This window comes from Theropithecus gelada, chromosome 11 (genome assembly GCF_003255815.1).
Source record: "Theropithecus gelada isolate Dixy chromosome 11, Tgel_1.0, whole genome shotgun sequence".
NCBI lineage: Eukaryota > Metazoa > Chordata > Mammalia > Primates > Cercopithecidae > Theropithecus > Theropithecus gelada.
Window position 1 is genome coordinate 69,252,544 of NC_037679.1, and position 21,279 is coordinate 69,273,822.

At 39.0% G+C, this 21,279-nt stretch overlaps 1 protein-coding gene across 4 annotated transcripts in view; it reads left to right on the top strand.

Moving 5' to 3' along the window:
• The window catches only part of IFT81 (intraflagellar transport 81), a 91,516-nt gene extending 81,957 nt beyond the window's left edge, over positions 1–9,559 (top strand). For 2 of the 4 annotated variants that reach the window (XM_025401465.1, XM_025401464.1), the window contains exons 18-19: positions 1,933–1,978; positions 8,813–9,559. In XM_025401465.1, coding sequence (XP_025257250.1) covers positions 1,933–1,978; positions 8,813–8,995 — 229 coding nt within the window. In that variant the 3' untranslated portion in view covers positions 8,996–9,559. The remainder of the gene's footprint in view (positions 1–1,932; positions 1,979–8,812) is intronic. The other 2 variants (XM_025401470.1, XM_025401469.1) reach the window with 1 other exon arrangement.
• The last annotated feature ends 11,720 nt before the right edge of the window (positions 9,560–21,279 follow it).

Consider the following 21,279-nt stretch of genomic DNA (forward strand, 5'->3'; position numbering starts at 1 on the left):
AGAGACCAGAGATATATATATATAGATAGATAGGTATAGATAGATATAGATATAGATATAGTTTTGTTTTGTTTTTTTTTGAGACAGAGTCTTGCTCTGTCACTCAGGCTGGAGTGCAGTGGCGCAGTCTCGGCTCACTGCAACCTCCGCCTCCCAGATTCAAGTGTATTCTCCTGCCTCAGCCTCCCGAGTAGCTGGGATTACAGGCACATGCCACCACGTCTGGCTAATTTTTGTCATTTGTGTTTTTTTAGTTTATATTTTTGTATTTTTGTAGAGATGGGGTTTCACCATGTTAGCCAGGTTGGTCTCAAACTCCTGACCTCAAGTGAACCACCCTCCTTGGCCTCCCAGTGTGCTGGGATTACAGGCATGAGCCACCATGCCCCACCGAAAATGAGGATTCATCAGGACTAATTGCAAAATTTTCCTTTACTTAGAGTGCTATATTTTCTTTTTTTGTGGCTTATGATTTCTTGGAGTCCCAATTTTATATTGTTTACTTTTTTCTTAAATACTACAGTGTAGCTTTACACAGAAAAACGGTCTCTTCTTTGTTGTGTGTTCCTTTACCCTCATCCTTCAGTCTTTATCCTTAACATGTCACTTGCTTTAAATCTCACATTTTGTCTTAAATAGTATTGAAATATAATTTTGTTTATAAGTAAAATACAATGTTATTATGTTTTTAATTTTTACATTAAAAGTATTATTTTTTTAGCTTACAAAAGAAATACTTGTAAGAACAAAAGTAACCATTATGAAGTAGTGTGCACAGAAGTTGAATGCTGTCCATATTGCCATGCCTCAGAAATGTCTACTATTAATACTTTGGTGTACATTATGCCATATTCTTTTCCCATGCGTTTGCTGATACATCTGTATATATGTGTGTTAGTTAATGCATGGGAAATGTTATGTGCATGTGTGTATACACAAACGTATACATATATATGTATATAAAAATAAGATTAAACTGCACCTGAGTGTGGTGGCTCACACCTGTAATCCCAGCATTTGGGAGGCTGAGATGAGCGAATTGCTTGAGCCCAGGAGTTCAAGATCTGCCTGGGCAACATGGCAAAACCCTGTGTCTACCAAAAAACTACAAAAAAAATTAGCCCAATATGGTGACACATGTCTGTAATCCCAGTACCTGGGAGGCTAAAGTGGGAGATTCGCTTGGGCCAGGGAGGTGGAGGCTACAATGAGGTGTGATCATGCCACTGCACTCCAATCTGGGCAACAGAGTAAGACCTTGTCTCAAAGAAAAAAAAAAAAGGTTAAACTACATATACTGTTTTTCTCTTGATCTAGAATATTTTCCGCTTCAGTATTTATAGATTTACCTCATTCTTTTGTATAACTCCTTATTATTTGTTTGAATAGATGTGCCATAATTTGCTTAAACATTTTCCCATCTACAGACGTTTAGTTTGTTTGCATATTTTCATTATTATGAGCAATGGTGAAGTAAATAGTCTGCTTCTATGTTTATTTAAGTTATGGGATATTTTTGTAGGATGACTTCCTAGAAGTAGAATTGTAAGATTAGGTGCTACTTAATGTTTATTTGAAATGTATATCCTTTCTCCTTTCTACAAGCCTCTTCAAAAACAATGTGTAATTTAAGCAAATGGGTTGCCATTGTTTTGAGGGTAGATTAACCAGAAATAGTATTTAACATTTTAATTCTCTTAATTTCCTATGGAATGTTTTGCTATCTTTTTTTTTCCTTAAATTGCTATTTACTTGAAGAACTAACTAAAGATGGGGAAAGACAAAGAATTTGATAATGGGTTTCATTCTGACTCCAGTACCCTAAACTATATTGCCTAATGTATTTTAGATAGATATGTTAATTTATAATTCCCTTGTATGATCAAATCATTTGAAGTAAATTGAAAGTAAATCATTATGTTGACTCCCTAGGGAACAGTATACCAAAAATATTGCTGAACAAGAAAACCTTGGAAAGGTAAGAATTATTATTTATTTTTTTACATGTGTCTAACTGATTCAGGCTTTCAGTACTGTACGTGATTTATGACTGTCATTCTTTCCAAAAGGTTCTAGTACAGTTTTTGAGAGGAAATTGTTCATTCTTTTTAAAGATGGAAGACTTCCTTAAGAATTTAGTTTTACAGAAATAAAGGCACAATGGATTTTTTAAAGAAAAAATTATCTATTTTTAAATCACAAAGAGTTCATAATAATGTTCTGCATTACAGTTTTCAGATTATCCTCAGGCTGGGCACGATGGCTCATGCCTGTAATCCCAGCACTTTGGAAGGCCAAGGCCGGTGGATCAGTTGAGGTCAGGAGCTCAAGACCAACCTGGCCAACATGGTGAAACCCCGTCTCTATGAAAAATACAAAAATTAGCCAGGCATGGTGGCAGGCACCTGTAATCCCAGCTACTTTGGAGCCTGAGGCAGGAGAATCGCTTGAACCTGGGAGGCAAAGGTTGCAGTGAGCTGAGACTGGGCCATTGCACTCTAACCTGGGTAACAGAGCGAGACTCCATCTCAAAGAAAAAAAAAAAATTATTCTCAGATACCTTTTTATGCGATAGGTACAAATTTATTCATTTATTTTATTTAATAAACATAAAGTTCTTACTATGATCTAGGCCCTGGTCTAAGCCCTTTACAAACATTAATTTATTTAATACAAACAACTAAAAAACCTTGCTTGAGATACTCATCTCCCTCCTGCCAGAGTTACCTGATGGTGACTGAAATAGGACTGTATGATTATTGTTCTTAGTTCTCTGAGCCACTCCTAGAAGTGGTAGAGAGTAAGTTATGGCCTTGACCATCAGGACTTAAATGACCAACTGATTAGTTATTCTAGCTGACTTTATAAAGCAACCAATTTAACAAAGACACCAGCTTTGCATTCTTAGGAGAAAAAAAGAAAAAACATATACTTACTAATAATTCAGAGGAAAGATGACCAGTCATCAAGTGACTTGGCTTCATTCTTAGACTTGTGATTCTAAACAAGCCCTCTAATCACTTTAGAGTTCATTTCCTCATATTTAAACTGAAATAGGTAGATGAGCAGTGAGCAGAGATCACACCATTGCACTCCAGTCTGGGAAACAAGAGCAAAACTCCATCTCAAAGGGAAAAAAAAAAAAAAGATAGCCTTTGTTATCGAAATTTTCAAAACTGTATTTTAATCAATCCATATATATCCATCATCCAACTCTAATTATTAAATTCGTGGCCAGCCTTGTTTTATCTATAGTTTCATCCAGTACCTGCCCCCAATTTTTTTCTAAATTATTTTTAAGCACATCTCAAATTCTTATTATTTTATCTCATCACATTTCAGTATGTATCATAAACACTCTTTTTGAACATAACCACAATACCATTATCCTACCAAAAAGAATTTAACAATAATTACATAACATCCAATACCCAGTGTTCAAACTTCACCATGATTTATTTGTTTAAATCAGGATCCTAACAGTCCATACATTGTTATTAGCTTATATCTCTCTTAAGTCTCTCTCTCTCTCTAGATTACTTCCCCATCATTTTTTCCTTACAATTTTTTGTTGAAAAGAAAAAAAAAAACTGATAATTTGTCCTAGTGGGTTTTCAACATTTTGAACTTTGCTGTTGGTAACCCTTTGGTGTCAATTAGCATGTTCTTCTGTTCCCAGTATATCCTGTGAATTGGTAGTTAGATCTAGAAGCTTGATTAAATATGTTTTGATATTTGGCAAGAATACTTCATAGATGGTGGTATGTACTTCTATCAGGAGGCTTTCTTCTTATGATGTAGACAGCCATTGATAATCATTTCCTGGATCCATAATTCATTAGAAAGTTGCACAGTGGTAACATTCTGATTATGTCATTCCTTCTTCATTTATTGGCTGGAATAATTCTGTAATGAGCAACTTCTCCTTATCTTCTATGTACTTACCCTGAGTTACATTCATATAAGAAAGATAGAATAACTGCTTGATTCACTGTTTACTGGTTTTCAAAATGATGAGTTGGTTCTTTATCGTCCTTCAAAAGTAATCTTATGACTTTTAGATTGAGCACATTTGATATGTTTCAATCTATTGTGATTATTAGTCCCATTAGTACTCAAATTTGGCCAGTGGAAGCCTCTGAAGTCAGCTTTTGAATCCTTTTGAAAAAACCCTAGTAGACTTTGATGACTTCTCTGTTTTCTGGTGTGACAAAATGTTCTAATTTCATACTGTACATTTTCTTTCTCAAACCTGAAATTAGCCATTTCTCTAAAAAGTGTTCACCTGTGATTTGTTAATAAATGACCATTATATCAATGAAAATAAATAAAAAATAAAAGGAAGCCTTCTCAAAGCTGATTCCTCCATTTACTGGGAGAATAGTGAATTCCGTGTACATTATTTCACTTATGGGATGACACACCATACTTAAAAGGAAAAAAAGAAATAATTTTCATATTTGAAAGCATGTATGTGAATCAAGTTATAAACATTCATTTGTATAATATTTTAACTAGAGATTTTTGGATTTGTAGGATTTGATATGATTGTCAAAATTGACTTTTTTTTTTTTTTTTTGAGATAGAGTCTCACTCAGTCACCCAGGCTGGAGTCCAGTGGCGTGATCTCCGCTCACTGCAACCTCCACCCACCAGGTTCAAGTGATTCTCATGCTTCAGTCTCCCGAGTAGATGGGATTATAGGAGTGTGCCACCACACCCGGCTAATTTTTGTATTTTTGGTAGAGATGGGGTTTCTACCTGGTTAGCCAGGCTGATCTCGAACTCCTGACCTCATGTGATCCACCCACCTCAGCCTCCCGAAGTGCTGGGATTACAGGTGTGAGCCACTGCGCCTGGCCCAAAATGGACTTCATCCTAAGATTTCGTGTAAAGTAATGTACTTTTTTCATATGAAAACATTCCTCTTTTTTTTTTCTGTTGCAAAGTATCTGGATGGATGCTGTACATACATAAATATTTTTCAAACCTGAAATCCTTTCAAAGACCCAACCTTAATTGCCAAATCTGATTAAAGATTATTTTTCCCCCATCCAGTGTAGTGTTTTCATGCAGGATCATTGGGAAAAGTGGCAATATAACATCAAGTATATTTAAGTGAACCAATGACTGGCTCATTCCCCAGATGTCAGGCTGTATCATTTAAGAAACAAAGCTTCTTAATCCTCAAAGTTTTAGAGTAGATCTAAATTTTCAAGGCAGACAGAACAAACCTAGCCCTTCAAAGTGATGATAGTCTAAGCCCTCTAAGCCAATATAAACTGGGCATCCATAGACCTCCTCAGGCCAACTGAGTTTCCCCCCTTCTATACCACCACCTCCTCCTTTAAAGAACAATGAAATATGTGATTAGTGATTTTTGTACATTGCAACTCTAAACAAATGTAAATAATAATAAGATTTAAAATATATACCTACTAATGTCAGTTGTATTCATAAAGTTAAAGGTTTCAAACACACATGGTTATGAAGCAAATTAAATGTAATATTTCTGACACAGACAGTGCCCACATCCTGTCTTTGGTTCTTTAAATAACTTTTATAGGTTGTTAGAATTTTTTGACAAGGAAATTATTCCAATAATATAAGAAAAGTTACAGGTTAAGTAGTGCCTTAATTTAAAATCATGTGCAGAAGTCTTAAAATTCTTGATCTGCCTTAACGGCCTTTCTAAATACTTTTTAGTTTATGAAGATAAAATATTTGTTGTAAGATACATTATTTATAACATAAACTTAAATAGATGTATTAATATGCCAGGTATTGCATCAAAAAATGTACTGGTTATATTTCTATTTTTAAAATTCTGTGTTCTATTCCTGTTTGCTGTTAACTTTGCTTTCATTATGCATAGCTGGGTGGGCAGTATTTTAATGGGTGGTTTGAATCTGGTCCTCAGCTTAGTTAATCCTCTTATTTGCGCAAGTACCAACGACCAGCATTCTCATTTGTGTCTCAGATCAACTAGTATATTGACCCTATGTTAAAAGAGGAAAGAATGAGGATGTTCCTGTGCACTCTGCCTCTGTGTCTCTGCTTGGTTTTCTGTCTGTCTTGGTAATTTTCTCACACTCAGTGTCAGTACAGGTATTTGTGACACACTGCGTTTCCCTCTATGTGCACTATCACCTTTTCTACCAAAATGTCAACTGTAGTTGTCTCCAGAGCATGGGATTATGAATGAATTCCTTTCTTTTCTTTTTCTTCTTCTTCTTTTTTTTTTTTTTTTTTTTTTTTGAGACAGAGTCTCACTCTGTCACCTAGGCTGGAGTGCAATGGCACTCCAGCTCACTGCAGCCTTGAGTTCCCAGGCTCAAGTGATCCTCTTGCCTCAACCTCCTGAGTAGCTGGGACCACAGGCATGTGCCACCATACACAACTAATTTAAAAAAATTTTTTTTGTAGAGATAGGGGAGTCTCACTTCATTGCCCAGGCTGAATTCTCTCTCTCTTTTTTCCTACCTTGTCACCTATTGTCTCTGACTTTGGGTCTACTCTTGCTTTCAGTCACCCTTTCTCAATTTGCCATAATATGGAACCAAAGTATATTTTTGTAATGTATTGGAGATTCTTTTATTCCTGTTTAAAATTTTAGAGTCAATGGGTAAAATAGTTTTGGCAAGTGGACCGTCTAATATGTTAGTAACAAAAACAATTCTGAGAAGGATTTTGGCTTATTTAATAGCATACTATTTTTATAATCACTGAGCTTGCTCCCTGAAGTATATGTGCATACAATTTTATTTATTTGGACATAAATAGAGTATACACTGTTTCAGGATAGGATAGAATACAGCATTTAATAACAAGAATATATATAATACATGATAATTTATCAAGTATTTCAATATCTATTATGTCACTTGAAAACATAATCTTATCAAGTAAATACTTTTATTTTCCCCTATTGTTAGCCTTGATTTGGTTTTTTTGTTGTGTTTTTAAGAGACAGGGTCTTGCTCTGTTGCCCAAGCTGGAATGCAGTAGTGACAGCATAGCTCACTGCAGCCTCAAATTCCTGGCTCAAGTGATCCTTCCACCTCAGCCTCCCAACTAGCTAGGACTACAGGCACGTGCCACCACCATTCCCAGCTAATTTTTTAGTTTTTATTTTTGTAGAGACAGGGTATCATGTTACGCAAGCAGGCCTTGAACTCCCCAGCTCAAGCGATCCTCCTGCCTCGGCCTCTCAAAGTGCTGGGATTACAGGCAGTGAGCCACTGCGCCCAGCTCCCAGCCTCCTATTATTCACCTTATTTTATTTTATTTTTTTTTTCTAGCGACAGAATCTCACTCTGTTGCCCAGGCTGGAGTGCAGTGGCACGATCTTGGCTCACTCTGCCTTCCAGGTTTAAGCAATTCTCCTGCCTCAGTCTTCTGAGTAGCTGGAATTACAGGCACATGCCACCATGTCCAGCTAATTTTTGTATTTTTGTATTTTTAGTAGAGACAGGATTTCACCCTGTTGGCCAGTCTGGTCTCGAACTCCTGACTTCAAGTGATCTGCCCACCTATATAGCATGAGTCCTGTTTTCCACTTGAAACTCCAAGCATACCTGACACATAACAGGTGCTCCATAATTATATCTTGAATAAATAAGAATTAGGTTTTAGTATATAGAATATACTGAGCCTGTTGGTTTCTTGAGAAATTTTTATGTATATGGAAATTCTAAAACAAAAGGTGGACATTTCTCAGGCTTAGGCTAATAAATGAATTATTTTAAAGCTATCTGAGCTATAACTATACATTATTCTTGAGTGATATGTCATGTACATCCTCCTAGCTGATTTTCATTGGAGAACTAGAAAGGCAAGCAGTTTGACTGAGAGTCTCATAGTGGCGCGATCACAGCTCACTGCAACCTCCACCTCCTAGATTCAAGCCATACTCCTGCCTCAGCCTTCTGAGTAGCTGGAATTACAGGCACACGCCACCATGCCCTGCTAATTTTTGTATTTTTAGTAGAGATAGGGTTTCACCATGTTCATCAGGCTGGTCTCGAACTCCTAACCTCAAGTGATCTATCCGCCTTAGCCTCCCAAAGTGCTGGGATTACAGTTGTGAGCCACCACGCCTGGTCTATTAACCTTTATTGATAATTGAGAAAACTGAAGTCCCAAGAAATTAAGTGCCTTTCTTACTGCTAGAGGAGACAAAACCAAATTAAAACTGAAGTCTTCTGACTTCCAAACTCTACATTCTTCTTTTCACACCATGATACTGTTCCACTTTCCTAAGTATCTTTTTCTCTCACTTCCTTCTATAGTTTTGTGTGGTTTTTTTGTTTGTTTTTGTTTTCTGTACTTTTTTTTTTTTTGAGACGGAGTCTTGCTCTGTTGCCAAGCTGGAGTGCAGTGGCATGATCTCTGCTCACTGCAAACTCCGCCTCCCAGGTTCAAGCAATTCTCCTGCCTCAGCCTCCCGAGTATCTGGGACTACAGGCACACACCCCCACGCGTGGCTAATTTTTGTTTTTTTGTGTTTTTTTGGAGAACTAGAAAGGCAAACAGGTTGACTTAGTGTCGAGGTTAGTAGAGATCTCGATCTCTTGACCTCGTGATCCGCCCGCCTCAGCCTCCCAAAGTGCTAGGATTACAGACATGAGCCACCACGTCTGGCCTTAGCTAACTTTTATAATCTTAGTTTTGATACATTATAGGAGTATGTGGTTTAGCTAACTATTATTTATCTAGTGTAGAAAACATACCATATTCCTCTGACTATAGCAGTAGAAATACGCCCCTGTAACTGAGATTTAATTATTCCTGTTTTTTTTTTTTGTGATAGAAACTTCGGGAAAAACAAAAAGTTGTACGAGAAAGTCATGGTCCAAATATGAAACAAGCAAAAATGTGGCATGATTTGCAACAATTAATGGAATGTAAGAAACAGTGCTTTCTGAAACAACAAAGCCAAACTTCCATTGGTCAGGTAATTCAGGAGGGAGGCGAGGACCGGCTAATACTGTAAATTGTGTTATCGTTTAGAGTTTTACTTGATACCACTAGCTATAAGCCTAGTCTCATAATGTATTTCTTTTTTGAAACTGATTTGTATAGCGTTTTGTTTTCAGATTAGCCATTCTTTATTAAGTTTTCGTAGAAAATAATGTTAAGGTAGATTTAGTTTTAATGTTTTTTCATATGAAAAAGAGGCTTTTATTATTTTCCATAGTTTAGACATCACTGGCATCTTCTGAGTTTTATGAGACAGGAAACTAAGTTTACTATCTGTAAATGTAAACATATGTCCATTAAGAAACATGTAGTTTTTTTTTAGGATGTAATAACCCAATGGCTTACTGTTTTTCTTAATCTTTTTTTAAAAAACTTTAGAAGAATCTTTTAGGAATTAGTATCTCTTGTTTTGAAGAAACGTTTATCTGAAGTTCAGCAGTTCGTACAGTTTCACTTCAGTTTATTTTTCTTCTGTAAAATGCAAGAAAATTTAATATTTTGACTAATGTGTTCTGTTTGTATAATTTAAAGGCAAATAAACTTGGTACATATTATATGTCTATTTAAAAAATGTAAAGTTGTATCAAAATTTATTCTTTTTAAAATAAGTATTAACATCTAATATTAAATTGGAGGATTATTACTTTTCCTTTTTTTTTTTTTTTTTTTTAAACTGAGTCCTGCTCTGTTGCCCAGGCTGGAGTACAGTGTCGCGATCTCGGCTTACTATAAGCTCCGCCTCCCGGGTTCACGCCATTCTCCTGCCTTAGCCTCCTGAGTAGCTGGGACTACAGGTGCCTGCCACCACGCCCGGCTAACTTTTTGTATTTTTAGTAGAGACAGAGTTTCACCGTGTTAGCCAGGATGGTCTTGATCTCCTGACCTCTTGATCCACCTGCCTCAGCCTCCCAAAGTGCTGGGATTACAGGCGTGAGCCTCCACACTCAGCCAGATTATTACTTATTTTCACCAAAAATCTATTACAGATTTTTTTTTTCTTTTCTTTGAGATGGAGTCTCACTCTGTTGCCCAGGTTGGAGTTCAGTGGTGTGATCTCAGCTCACTGCAACCTCCGCTTCCAGGATTCAAGCAATCCTCCTGCCTCCACCTCCCAAGCAGCTGAGATTACAGGCGCCTGCCACCACACCTGGCCAATTTTTGTATTTTTAGTAGAAACAGGGTTTCATCAGGCACAGTGGCTCATGCCTGTAATCCCAACACTTAGGGAGGCTGAGGCGGGTGGATCACGAGGTCAGGAGATCGAGACCATCCTGGCTAACATGGTGAAACCCCATCTCTACTGAAAATACAAAAAATTAGCCAGGAGTGGTGGTGGACACCTGTAGTCCCAGCTACACAGGAGGCTGAGGCAGGAGAATGGTGTGAACCCAGGAGGCAGAGCTTGCAGTGAGCTGAGATTGCGCCACTGCACTCCAGCCTGGGCGACAGAGCGAGACTCCATCTCAAAAAAAAAAAAAAAAAAAGAAAGGAAAAGAAACAGGGTTTCGCCATGTTGACCAGCAGGCTGGTCTTGAACTCCCAACCAACCTCAGGTGATCTGCCCACGTCAGCCTCCCAAAATGTTGGGATTACAAGCGTGAGCCACCCATGCCTGGTCTATTACAGATTTAATAATATAATAACCAGGGTGGGCACGGTGGCTCATGCCTGTAATTCCAGTACTTTGGAAGGCTGAGGCAAGCAGATCATTTGAGGTCAGGGGTTCGAGACCAGCCTGGGCAACATGACAAAACCCCATCTCTACAAAAAAGACAAAAATTAGCCGGGTGTAGTGGCACACCTGTGGTCCCAGCTACTTGGGAGGCTGAGGCTAGAGAATCACTTGAACCTGGGATGTGGAGTTTGCAGTGAGCCGAGATCATGCCACTGTACTCCAGCCTGGGCAATAGAGAGCAAGACCCTGTCTAAAAAAGAAAATAATAATAATAATAATTGATAGTTATGGGAACTGTTATTTTATTTTATTTTATTTTTTCTTTGAGATAGTCTCTTGCTCTGTTGCCCAGGGTGGAGTATAGTGGCACAATCTCAGCTCACTGCAACCTCTGCCTCCCAGATTCGAGCAATTCTCTTGCCTCAGCCTCGCGAGTAGCTGGGATTACAGGCATGCACCACCACACCTGGCTAGTTTTTTGTACTTTTAGTAGAGACGGGGTTTCACCGTGTTGGCCAGACTGGTCTCGAACTCCTAAGCTCAAGTGATCCACCCGCCTTGGGCTCCTAAAGTGCTGGGATTACAGTTACAGGCATGAGCCACCACACCCGGCCTGATATTTTAAATATAAAAAAATTGTCGCCGGGCGCGGTGGCTCAAGCCTGTAATCCCAGCACTTTGGGAGGCCGAGACGGGCGGATCACGAGGTCAGGAGATCGAGACCATCCTGGCTAACACAGTGAAACCCCGTCTCTACTAAAAAATACAAAAAAACTAGCCGGGCGAGGTGGCGGGCGCCTGTAGTCCCAGCTACTCGGGAGGCTGAGGCAGGAGAATGGCGTGAACCCAGGAGGCGGAGCTTGCAGTGAGCCAAGATCACGCCACTGCACTCCAGCCTGGGCGGCAGAGCGAGACTGTCTCAAAAAAAAAATAAAAAAAAAAAAAAAAAATTGTCATAGAATATAGATATCACATATTAAATGTAGCACAAGACTCAAAGTGAAATTCAAGAGTTCAAAGTGCTTCCAATCTCTGCTTCATTTGGACAAGGCACTTGAAGATTTCTTAGGTTTCCCTTAAAAAGATACCAAATTCATGTGCCATGCTTTACTTAATTTCAATTTTAGTAGTTTTTCAAAATATCTTGGCTTTAGATTTGAAAACTCAAATTTCAAATTGTTAGCATGTCCATCTTAGGCTAGTTCTTTTCAGTTGTCTTTAAATTTTTTTTTTTTTTTTTTTTAGAGACAGGATCTTGCTCTGTTGCCCAGGCTGGAAGGCAGTGGTATGCAGTGGTATGATCATAGCTCTATGCAGCCTCAAACTTCTGGGGTCAAGTGATCTTCCTGCTTCAGCCTCCTGAGTAGCTGGGACTATAGGCACATGCCACCATGCCTGGCTAATTTTTTTTTTTTTTAAGAGATGCTATGTAAGCTGTTTTTGTGTCAGTATATAGAAATACCTGAGTCGGCCGGGCGTGGTGGCTCAAGCCTGTAATCCCAGCACTTTGGGAGGCCGAGACGGGTGGATCACTAGGTCAGGAGATCGAGACCATCCTGGCTAACATGGTGAAACCCCGTCTCTACTAAAAATACAAAAAACTAGCCGGGCGAGGTGGCGGGCGCCTGTAGTCCCAGCTGCTCGGTAGGCTGAGGCAGGAGAATGGCGTGAACCCGGGAGGCGGAGCTTGCAGTGAGCTGAGATCCGGCCACTGCACTCCAGCCTGGGCGACAGAGCGAGACTCCGTCTCAAAAAAAAAAAAAAAAGAATAAAATTGTTTCTACCCTGTAAAAAATATGGATCTCTTTGTTCCCATGTGTGTGCTTCTTTTAATTTTTGTTTGAAAGGTTTTTTATTGGTAATCAAAGAGCCTCACTAGCTAGAGATAATTGGTAATGCTAGGAGCTGTAGCAAGAAGAGATGGGGTCCATCAGAATAAGGAAGAACTGGACTTACCAGGAAAGTATGGAGAGAAATATCTTTTAAATTTTTATAAGGAAAACAGAAGCATTTCAGTGTTCATAAGTGATTTGAATTGGTCCTCTGCTTGTTTCATTCTCTTATTTGTGCAAGTATCAGCTGCCATCATTGTCATTTGTGCCTTTAGATCAACTAGCAGACCAGCAGTCCCCCAAAAGAGGAAAGGCTGTGTCTCAGTGTGTAGAAACAAATCCTTAATTCAATCATCATTTTTTGGATAGCGACATAGATATATTTGTGTGGTGTTGGCTACTGGCATGTTGTTTTTAAGCCAATAGTAAGTGATGCTACTTTAAACAGAATATGAATTCCTTTGCAAGTATTTGAAAAAGACTAGATGCTCTTTATAGAAACAGCATTTTATTCCTCCAGAGGAAAGTCAGTTCATAAAATTATTAAGCCTAGTGATTATTTTTTAGCCCTTCACTGTCTTTGGTATTCCTCTTGATTTCCTTCACTGTCTTTGGTACTCCTCTTGATTTTCTTCACTGTCTTTGGTACTCCTCTTGATGTTCTTCACTGTCTTTGGTACTCTTCTTGATTTTTAAAATGGTTAATGACAGATACTCCACAGAATCCTTAGAATTCTACTGATTTGATTATTACTTGCCGCCTTTATTCCATACAGAAAGAATGTGTGGATTAAACGCAAAGGCAGCTCCAAATTACTTTATTCACTGAAGCAGAACATCATTATTACTTCAAGAAAAGCAAATTGAAAAAAAAACTCTAAAAGTACAAAGTTATTTATAGATTGTATGTGACATTGGACATTTAGTAATGCAGCTTAATGGGTTTAGTGCAGTGACTTTCCACTCATTTCATGATTTGATTGGAACATTAAAAAGCTTTAACTAACCCTGACGGTCTTTGACAGCTGGCACTTACTGAAGAGCTTATTACATTTTTCCTTCAGGATTGATACTCTGGCTAGCTAATTGATCAGAGTACTTAATCATTTCAGAAACTAATTTGTCTTTCATGTGATGGCCCAAATAAAGGAGAAGAATGCAGCCTGTGAAATCTGCCTCTGTGTTCACAGATTTCCTTCTTCTAGTTGCCAGCTGTTGCATGGGACTGACTGTATAATTGTAAATTTCAAAAGGCCACTGCTTATCTTGCTTTCTGTATTAGTTCAGGAAACAATCCAACTTTAAATGGTGTCCTTTAAGAAGAATCTTATAATATGATAATGTGCTTTCTGTTATAAATCTATTAACAACTGAATTCCAAAGCCATGTATTTTCTAGGTCTGGGGAATGTACCAGAAGGGTCTTAGAACACTGTTCAAATCCATATGAAAATCAAACCAGAAATTGCAGAGCACTTACCTTTTTCTTTAGATTAATACTTGCCCTTATTTTGCTCTAATTCAGGATATAATAATAAAAGAAATTTCATTTAAACTATCAGATAAATGTAAATATGTTACTTTGCCTAATTAACATTTATAAATTTTTAAGGTCTATGCACTTTCCAAGTCTGTTTCTTTTTTTTTTTTTTTTTTTTTTTGAGACGGAGTTTTGCTTTTTTTGCCCAGGCTGGAGGGCAATGGTAGGATCTTGGCTCACTGCAACCTCCACCTCCTGGGTTCAAGCGATTCTCCTACCTCAGCCTCCCAAGTAGCTGGGATTACAGGCATGCACCACGATAGCCAGCTAACTTTTTGTATTTTTAATAGAGATGGGGTTTCACCATATTGGTCAGGCTGGTCTTGAACTCCAGACCTCAAGTGATTCACCTGCCTCGGCCTCCCAAAGTGCTGGGATTACAGGCATGAGCCACCGCGCCCGGCCCCAAGTATGTTTCTTAACTTTTTAAGGTAACACAATACAGAGCACTTTTTAGTAATTTCAGTAAAATAAAAGGCTAAATATATTGCTGAAACTAAAAATATACAAATTTGCAGAATTTTTCTGAATTGAATACGAAAATATGACAAATCAGTAACTTGCCAAAGCTGTCTTTACAAAGTCAAAGTTTGTGTTGAAAAATGACTTTGTGGCTGGGCGCAGTGGCTCACACTTGTAATCCCAGCACTTTGGAAGGCCAAGGTGGGCAGATCATCTGAAGTCAAAAGTTCGTGACCAGCCTGACCAACATGGAGAAACCCCATCTCTACTAAAAATACAAAATTAGACAGGTGTGGTGGTGCATGCCTGTAATCCCAGCTACTCAGGAGACTGAGGCAGGAGAATCGCTTGAACCTGGGAGGTGGAGGTTGCAGCGAGCTGAGATCGCGCCATTGCACTCCAGCCTGGGCAACAAGAGCGAAACTCCATCCCCCCCCCCAAAAAAAAAAGAAAAGAAAAAGAAAAATGACTTTGTATGCAGGTGTGTGTCTTATAGAAGCCTTGTTTTACACAGGCATTCTACCCTGTATTAGTGACTAATGAGTGTGAGTAAATGACTTGTTTCTACAAAGGATTCTAGGTGCTTACATCATTCATCTTGCCTGGCATGAAGGAGTCTTTAGCCCTAGGGAGCGGGTAAGATAGCGTCCTGATGATTAACTTTCTTTAAACTTGGTTATATCAGTAACGTCATTGTTGTAGTGAGGTGAGGAGTAGATTACATATGCAACAGATCTTTTTTAGACAATTCATGGCAGCCAGGAGAGACATAAGATGTGTCTTTGTTAAATATGTAAATTATTCCTCCACTTATACTGGCTTAGCTCCTCTTCCTCTTCCTTTTTTTTTTTTTTTTTTTTTTTTTTTTTTTTTTTTTTGAGACGGAGTCTCGCTCTGTCACCCAGGCTGGAGTGCAGTGGCCGGATCTCAGCTCACTGCAAGCTCCGCCTCCTGGGTTCACGCCATTCTCCTGCCTCAGCCTCCCGAGTAGCTGGGACTACAGGCGCCCGCCGCCACGCCCGGCTAAGTTTTTGTATTTTTAGTAGAGACGGGGTTTCACCGTGTTGGCCAGGATGGTCTCGATCTCCTGACCTCGTGATCCGCCCGTCTCGGCCTCCCAAAGTGCTGGGATTACAGGCTTGAGCCACCGCGCCCGGCCATCCTCTTCCTTTTAATGAGAGCAGTTTAATTAGAGATGCTTGGTGTATGGTAGCCAGGCCTGGGATGAGCGTTTTGTCTCAGGGGATGGAGAGGGATCATTAAAAGTTATCTATGTATTTTTTATCTTTGACCCTTCTGTCTTAAGATAATCTTAAAAAGAGAAAGTTGACTGTAAATATTATTTAGCCCCACCCCATCCTTGCAAAAGAGATCAAAAAATAAAAACGCAGATCCCAAATAAGTATTTTTAAGAGACTTGGACAAACATATGCTTTCTGCTCCTATGCTCCCTCTTTTGGCAAACTGGAAGTACTTTCTTGGCAAACATTGATATTTTCACAATTTCCTTTCTAGAACTGCTGAGAGGCTTGAGTCACCAAACTCGGTTTACTGCTATGGAAATTCACTATTCTGAGCACAGGAAGAAATTAAAGATTTTTGTTTTTCAGTGAAAGTATGTGTTTCCACCTCTCAGAGTGTAACAGCAGGTTCCTGGCTTGGCTTCTTAATGCTGCACGTGATATCCTGGTAAACAGTCATAGAATTTTAGAGCTTGAAAGGAACCTCAGAATGATTCATATAATCATTTATTAGATCGGGAGCTTTGAGGGATCTCTTCCAACCTCTCTCCAGTGTGGATATCAGTTCTGTAGCGCGTGTAGCGAATCACTTTCCAGCCATGGCAGTGTACCCGCAATGCGGCTCACTCCTCATGAGGGAGCCTGTTTCATTGTTAGAGCACAGCCTAATTAAGTTATTGGTTCTGAAACTGAAGCAGACTTACAAAGGACTTTTTATGAACATCAGTTATGCAAATCAAGATTTAACAAATTTTATTCTCTGAAGCTGTAATTATGACCATGATCATATGAGTGATTCAAGCAACTAACCTGGTACTGAGCACTCCATGTACTTGTACCAGGCACTGTCCTGAGTGCTTTACATGTAGAACTAACATAACTCTCACAATAACCTTATGAGGCAGCTGCAATTATCCCCATTTTATAGATAAGGAAACTGAAGCACAGAGAGACTTTCACAATATTATACAACTAATGATTGTGGCAGAGCCACAATCCAAAACCTGTGCTCTTAAGTACTTATATTGTAGTGTGACCCATATATATATCTATTGTATATAAACAGATTGATGTCTATTTGTTAGTTATGGTATGAAATAATTTTTAGTGCTTATTATAAAATTATAGTACCTTTTTAAAAAAAATGTATTTGCTTACTATACCTAAAGAACAGACTTCACTAAATGGTTAAAAGTAACCTCAACCAACCAGATGAGGGAATTATACTGAAAATAAATGCCCTGTAAATGAATGAAAGAAATGAGTAGTAGTTTTAAATACAGAGTAAACTGAAACTTTATAGGGTTATTTAAATCTCTCTGTGAGTGTGTTAAAATCATGCATGTCTCCAATTGCTGGACATTTAGATCAACTCCAGTTTTTCACTTTATGAACAATGCTGCAATGAAACTTAAAGATTGAAATACAGCTGGGTGGCCGGGCACGGTGGCTCACGCTTGTAATCCCAGCACTTTGGGAGGCCAAGGTGGGCAGATCATGAGGTCAGAAGTTCAAGACCAGCCTGGCCAACACAGCGAAACACCATCTCTACTAAAAATACACAAATTAGCTGGGCGTGGTGGCAGGTGCCTATAATCCCAGCTACTTGGGAGGCTGAGGCAGGAGAATCTTGAACCCAGGAGGCAGAGGTTGCAGTGAGTCGAGGTCACACCACTGTGCTCCAGCCTAGGCGACAGAGCTAGACTCCATCTGGAGGAAAAAAAAAAGAAAAGAAAAAGAAAGAAATACAGCTGGGTGCGGTGCTCACACCTTATCCTAGAACTTCGGGAGGCTATGGCAAGAGGATTGCTTGAGCCCAGGAGTTTGAGACCAGCCTGGCCAACATGGTAAAACCCTATCTCTAATAAAAATACAAAAAATTAGCCGAGTGTGGTGGTGCACGCCTGTAGTCCCAGCTACTTGGGAGGCTGAGGCAGGAGAACCGCTTGAACCCAGGAGGCAGAGGTTGCAGTGAATCAAGATCGTGTCACTGCATTCCAGTCTGGGCAACAGAGCGAGATTGTCTCAAAAAATAAAAATTTAAAAAATTTAAAAAGATTGAAATACAATAAGATAATAAAGCAAAACCACAAAATTTATCAAATTTGGTTAAATCCAGAATCTGCTGAACAGTTGTATAGATATTTTATATAGATATTTCTTGTCTTTTTCTGTGAAAATACCAACAGTCAATTTCTTTCTTAACCAAGGAAATTAGCAAGATAACACTTGATTAATAGGAGAATGAAATTAAAAGTCCATTCATTTATTTTTATGCAAGTATTTGTTATCTTGTGTGCCTGACACTGTGCTAAGTGCTAAAATAGAAATTGAACATGACCTAGTTTTTGCTCTCAAAGACCTCACAGTTTAGAAGACTCAAATATTATGCAGCAAAATAAGTGCTGTGTGTACAAAGAACAGGGAGCTCAGAGGAAGCAGCAATTAATACTGATGGGGGATTGTGAAAAGATTAACAGAGGAGATGGGACTTGAGCTTATTTATAAGGATGAATTAAGATTTTGATAGGCATGGGAAAAGTGAAGACATAAAGACATTTAACGATACGGTATGTTAAGGAAAGGACAAGAAGTCTAGTATGGCTCAGTAAGTGACACAGGTGCATGGGGGATGGGGAAAGAATTCCTATTATGTATCAAGCTCTTGGGTTCTATAATGTGCTGGACACTCAGCTAGACTGAATGAAAAGGTGCAGTAAAAACATAAGATATGGCCCCTGTTGTTAACAGGACTAGCAATGCATTAAACAACAGTAGACACATCAAGAAGTAATAACCAAATACTAAATTTTGTAGAGCAATAGAAATTCAATCAAATTGGAGCTACAGGGAAGACCAGAAGGTCAAGGAAGAGTAGAGTCAAGGAGGCTTTATCAAAGAGGTAGGAATTGATCTGGGCCTGGAAGGATGGGTAAGTTGTGGACAGGGGAATGGGAGAGAATGGCAGAACAGCAGGAGTGAAACCAGAAAGTATTCATCACCCACCTCTCCCTTATCCAGCTCTATAGCAAGTATATTGAGCAAGAAAAGCATGGCTGTCACTTCTAAGCAGCTTAAAATCCGGTTATCAAGATAAGTGATGTAACCAACAAAGCAGTACTGGATTAGCCAGTAGGCAAACATGCACTACAGATTTTCTGAAAGTATTTGATATTTCAAAAATCAGGCCGGGCGCGGTGGCTCAAGCCTGTAATCCCAGCACTTTGGGAGGCCGAGACGGGCGGATCACGAGGTCAGGAGATCGAGACCATCCTGGCTAATACGGTGAAACCCCGTCTCTACTAAAAATACAAAAAACTAGCTGGGCGAGGTGGCGGGCGCCTGTAGTCCCAGCTACTCGGGAGGCTGAGGCAGGAGAATGGCGTAAACCCGGGAGGCGGAGCTTGCAGTGAGCTGAGATCCGGCCATTGCACTCCAGCCTGGGCAACAGAGCGAGACTCCGTCTCAAAAAAAAAAAAAAAAAAAAAAAAAAAAAAAAAAAAAAAAAAAAAAAATCAAAGAAGTTTCCATTAGAAAAAGCAAAACTTAGCCGGGCACGGTGGCTCACGCCTGCAATCTCAGCACTTTGGGAGGCCGAGGCTGGGCAGATCACTTGAGGTCAGGGGTTTGAGACCAAACTAGCCAACATGGCAAAACCCCTGTCTCTACTAAAAATGCAAAAATTACCCAGATTAGTGACGCGCGCTTGTAATTCTAGCTACTCGGGAGGCTGAGGCATGAGAATCGCTTGAACCCAGAAGGCAGAGGTTGCAGTGACCCAAGATCGCACCACTACACTCCAGCTTGGGTGATGGAGTGAGACTCTGTCTCAAAAAAAAAAAAAGAAAGAAAGAGAGAGAAGAGAGAAAGGAAAAAAAGAGAAAGAAAAAAGAAAGAATGAAAGCAGAACTCTGTTAGACGTCTTTATATTCGTTTTACGGTTTAGTTTTTGTTTCTTCTCATTGCATGTAGTGGGGAGGAGAACTATAATTTTTTGGGAGTTAGGGTCTCTAAAATTTTTAGTTCAGCTTCCTGGAATGGGATAAAAACCACATAGATAGTAGAGTTAATAATCCCCACAGAACTCAAAGCGGGAGAAAATACAGGCTGGAGCAATCTGGTCAGGCTAGAGGAGAAAACATTCAAGTTAAAACTCTTATGGAAGCTTGAGTAGAAATTGGCTCCGAGAGGGAGCAAGAGCTCCGTGGAGAAGAGGAAGCCCCAAAAGGGAATGCCCTGAGGTGTGAGCCAGACCTGGCTGGAGGAAACAGAGAAGATGAAGCTGGAAAGGGAATGAGAGATCGAAGCTGAAGGTTTCTAGTTGGTGCGATAATCAGCCATGGTCTGTTGGTAATAACAATAGGAGTTCTTCTTAATATCGTTTTGGACCGTTGATGAAATGAGATTCACTGCATTGTAGGGAATGACAAATTATCATCTCCCACAGAAGACTGCCATCATGGACTAAGTTTGGTTTATTTTTTGTGACAGAGAAGAGCAATACAGGTGGTAAGCCAGTTAATTTGTTTCATTGTATTTTGGGGGTTATTTTTTACACTAATTCAAAGATTCGGCATTTTATTCTTTTGTGTTTTTGTTTTTGTTGTTTTGTTTTGTTTTGTTTTTTGTTTTTTAGAGAGAGATGAGGTCTCACCATGTTGGCCAGGTTGGTTTCAAACTCTTGGCCTCAAGTGATCCTTCCACCTTGGCCTCCCGAAGTGCTGGGATTACAGGCGTGAGCCACCACACCCAGCCTTATTTTATTCTTTGATTCATTTTACAACTCTATATCATCTATGCCATCACTTCTTTGTTACATTTAACATTTTCAGATTTGTGAAAAAGATTTGGTAATTCCAAGGAATTAAGCTGAGAAACAGAATATTTAGAGTTATATTTTTATTGGGAGACATTTTTATAAGTTTATGTGATTTCCTATATTTTAAAAAATGTGAGAAGAATTCAAAGCTGGTTTTTCACTGTGCTTGATTTTTTTTTTTTTTTTTCTTAAGGGGAGGAAAAAGAACTTTTTACAGAATAATTGCCAAGTCGGCAAGGAAAGCCTCAGCCCTTGAAGAGACCCACTTGCTAGTGACTTGGCAGTGTCAAACAAATGTTCAACTTTTATTCTGACACTTCTTGAAGAATTTGATTGAAACTATATATGTCCAGATAACACTCAGCAAAGTGCCCTTCTTGCATTTGTTTCAAGATATATTTGGAAACAAAGAGATGACCTTGGACTCAGCTGCTTTTCCAATTTAGGACTTCTCTCTAGGTCTACTGAATAATAATATTCCCCAACATTGAAAATTCAACGAATGGAAAAACATTTTAGTTACTATATGCCATAAGTCCTGTGATAGAGGACTTTTTCTCCCAGCAATATGTTCTGCTTCTAAAAGAAATGATATATTTAGCCCACAAACTCTATATTAGCTTTCTAACCATCTACTTCGACATACATTTAGGAACACATTTGCTTTTCATCAGAGTGCCTTTTTGTAATCTAAACTGAGCTATCCTTGCTTTTAAAAATATTTTAGCA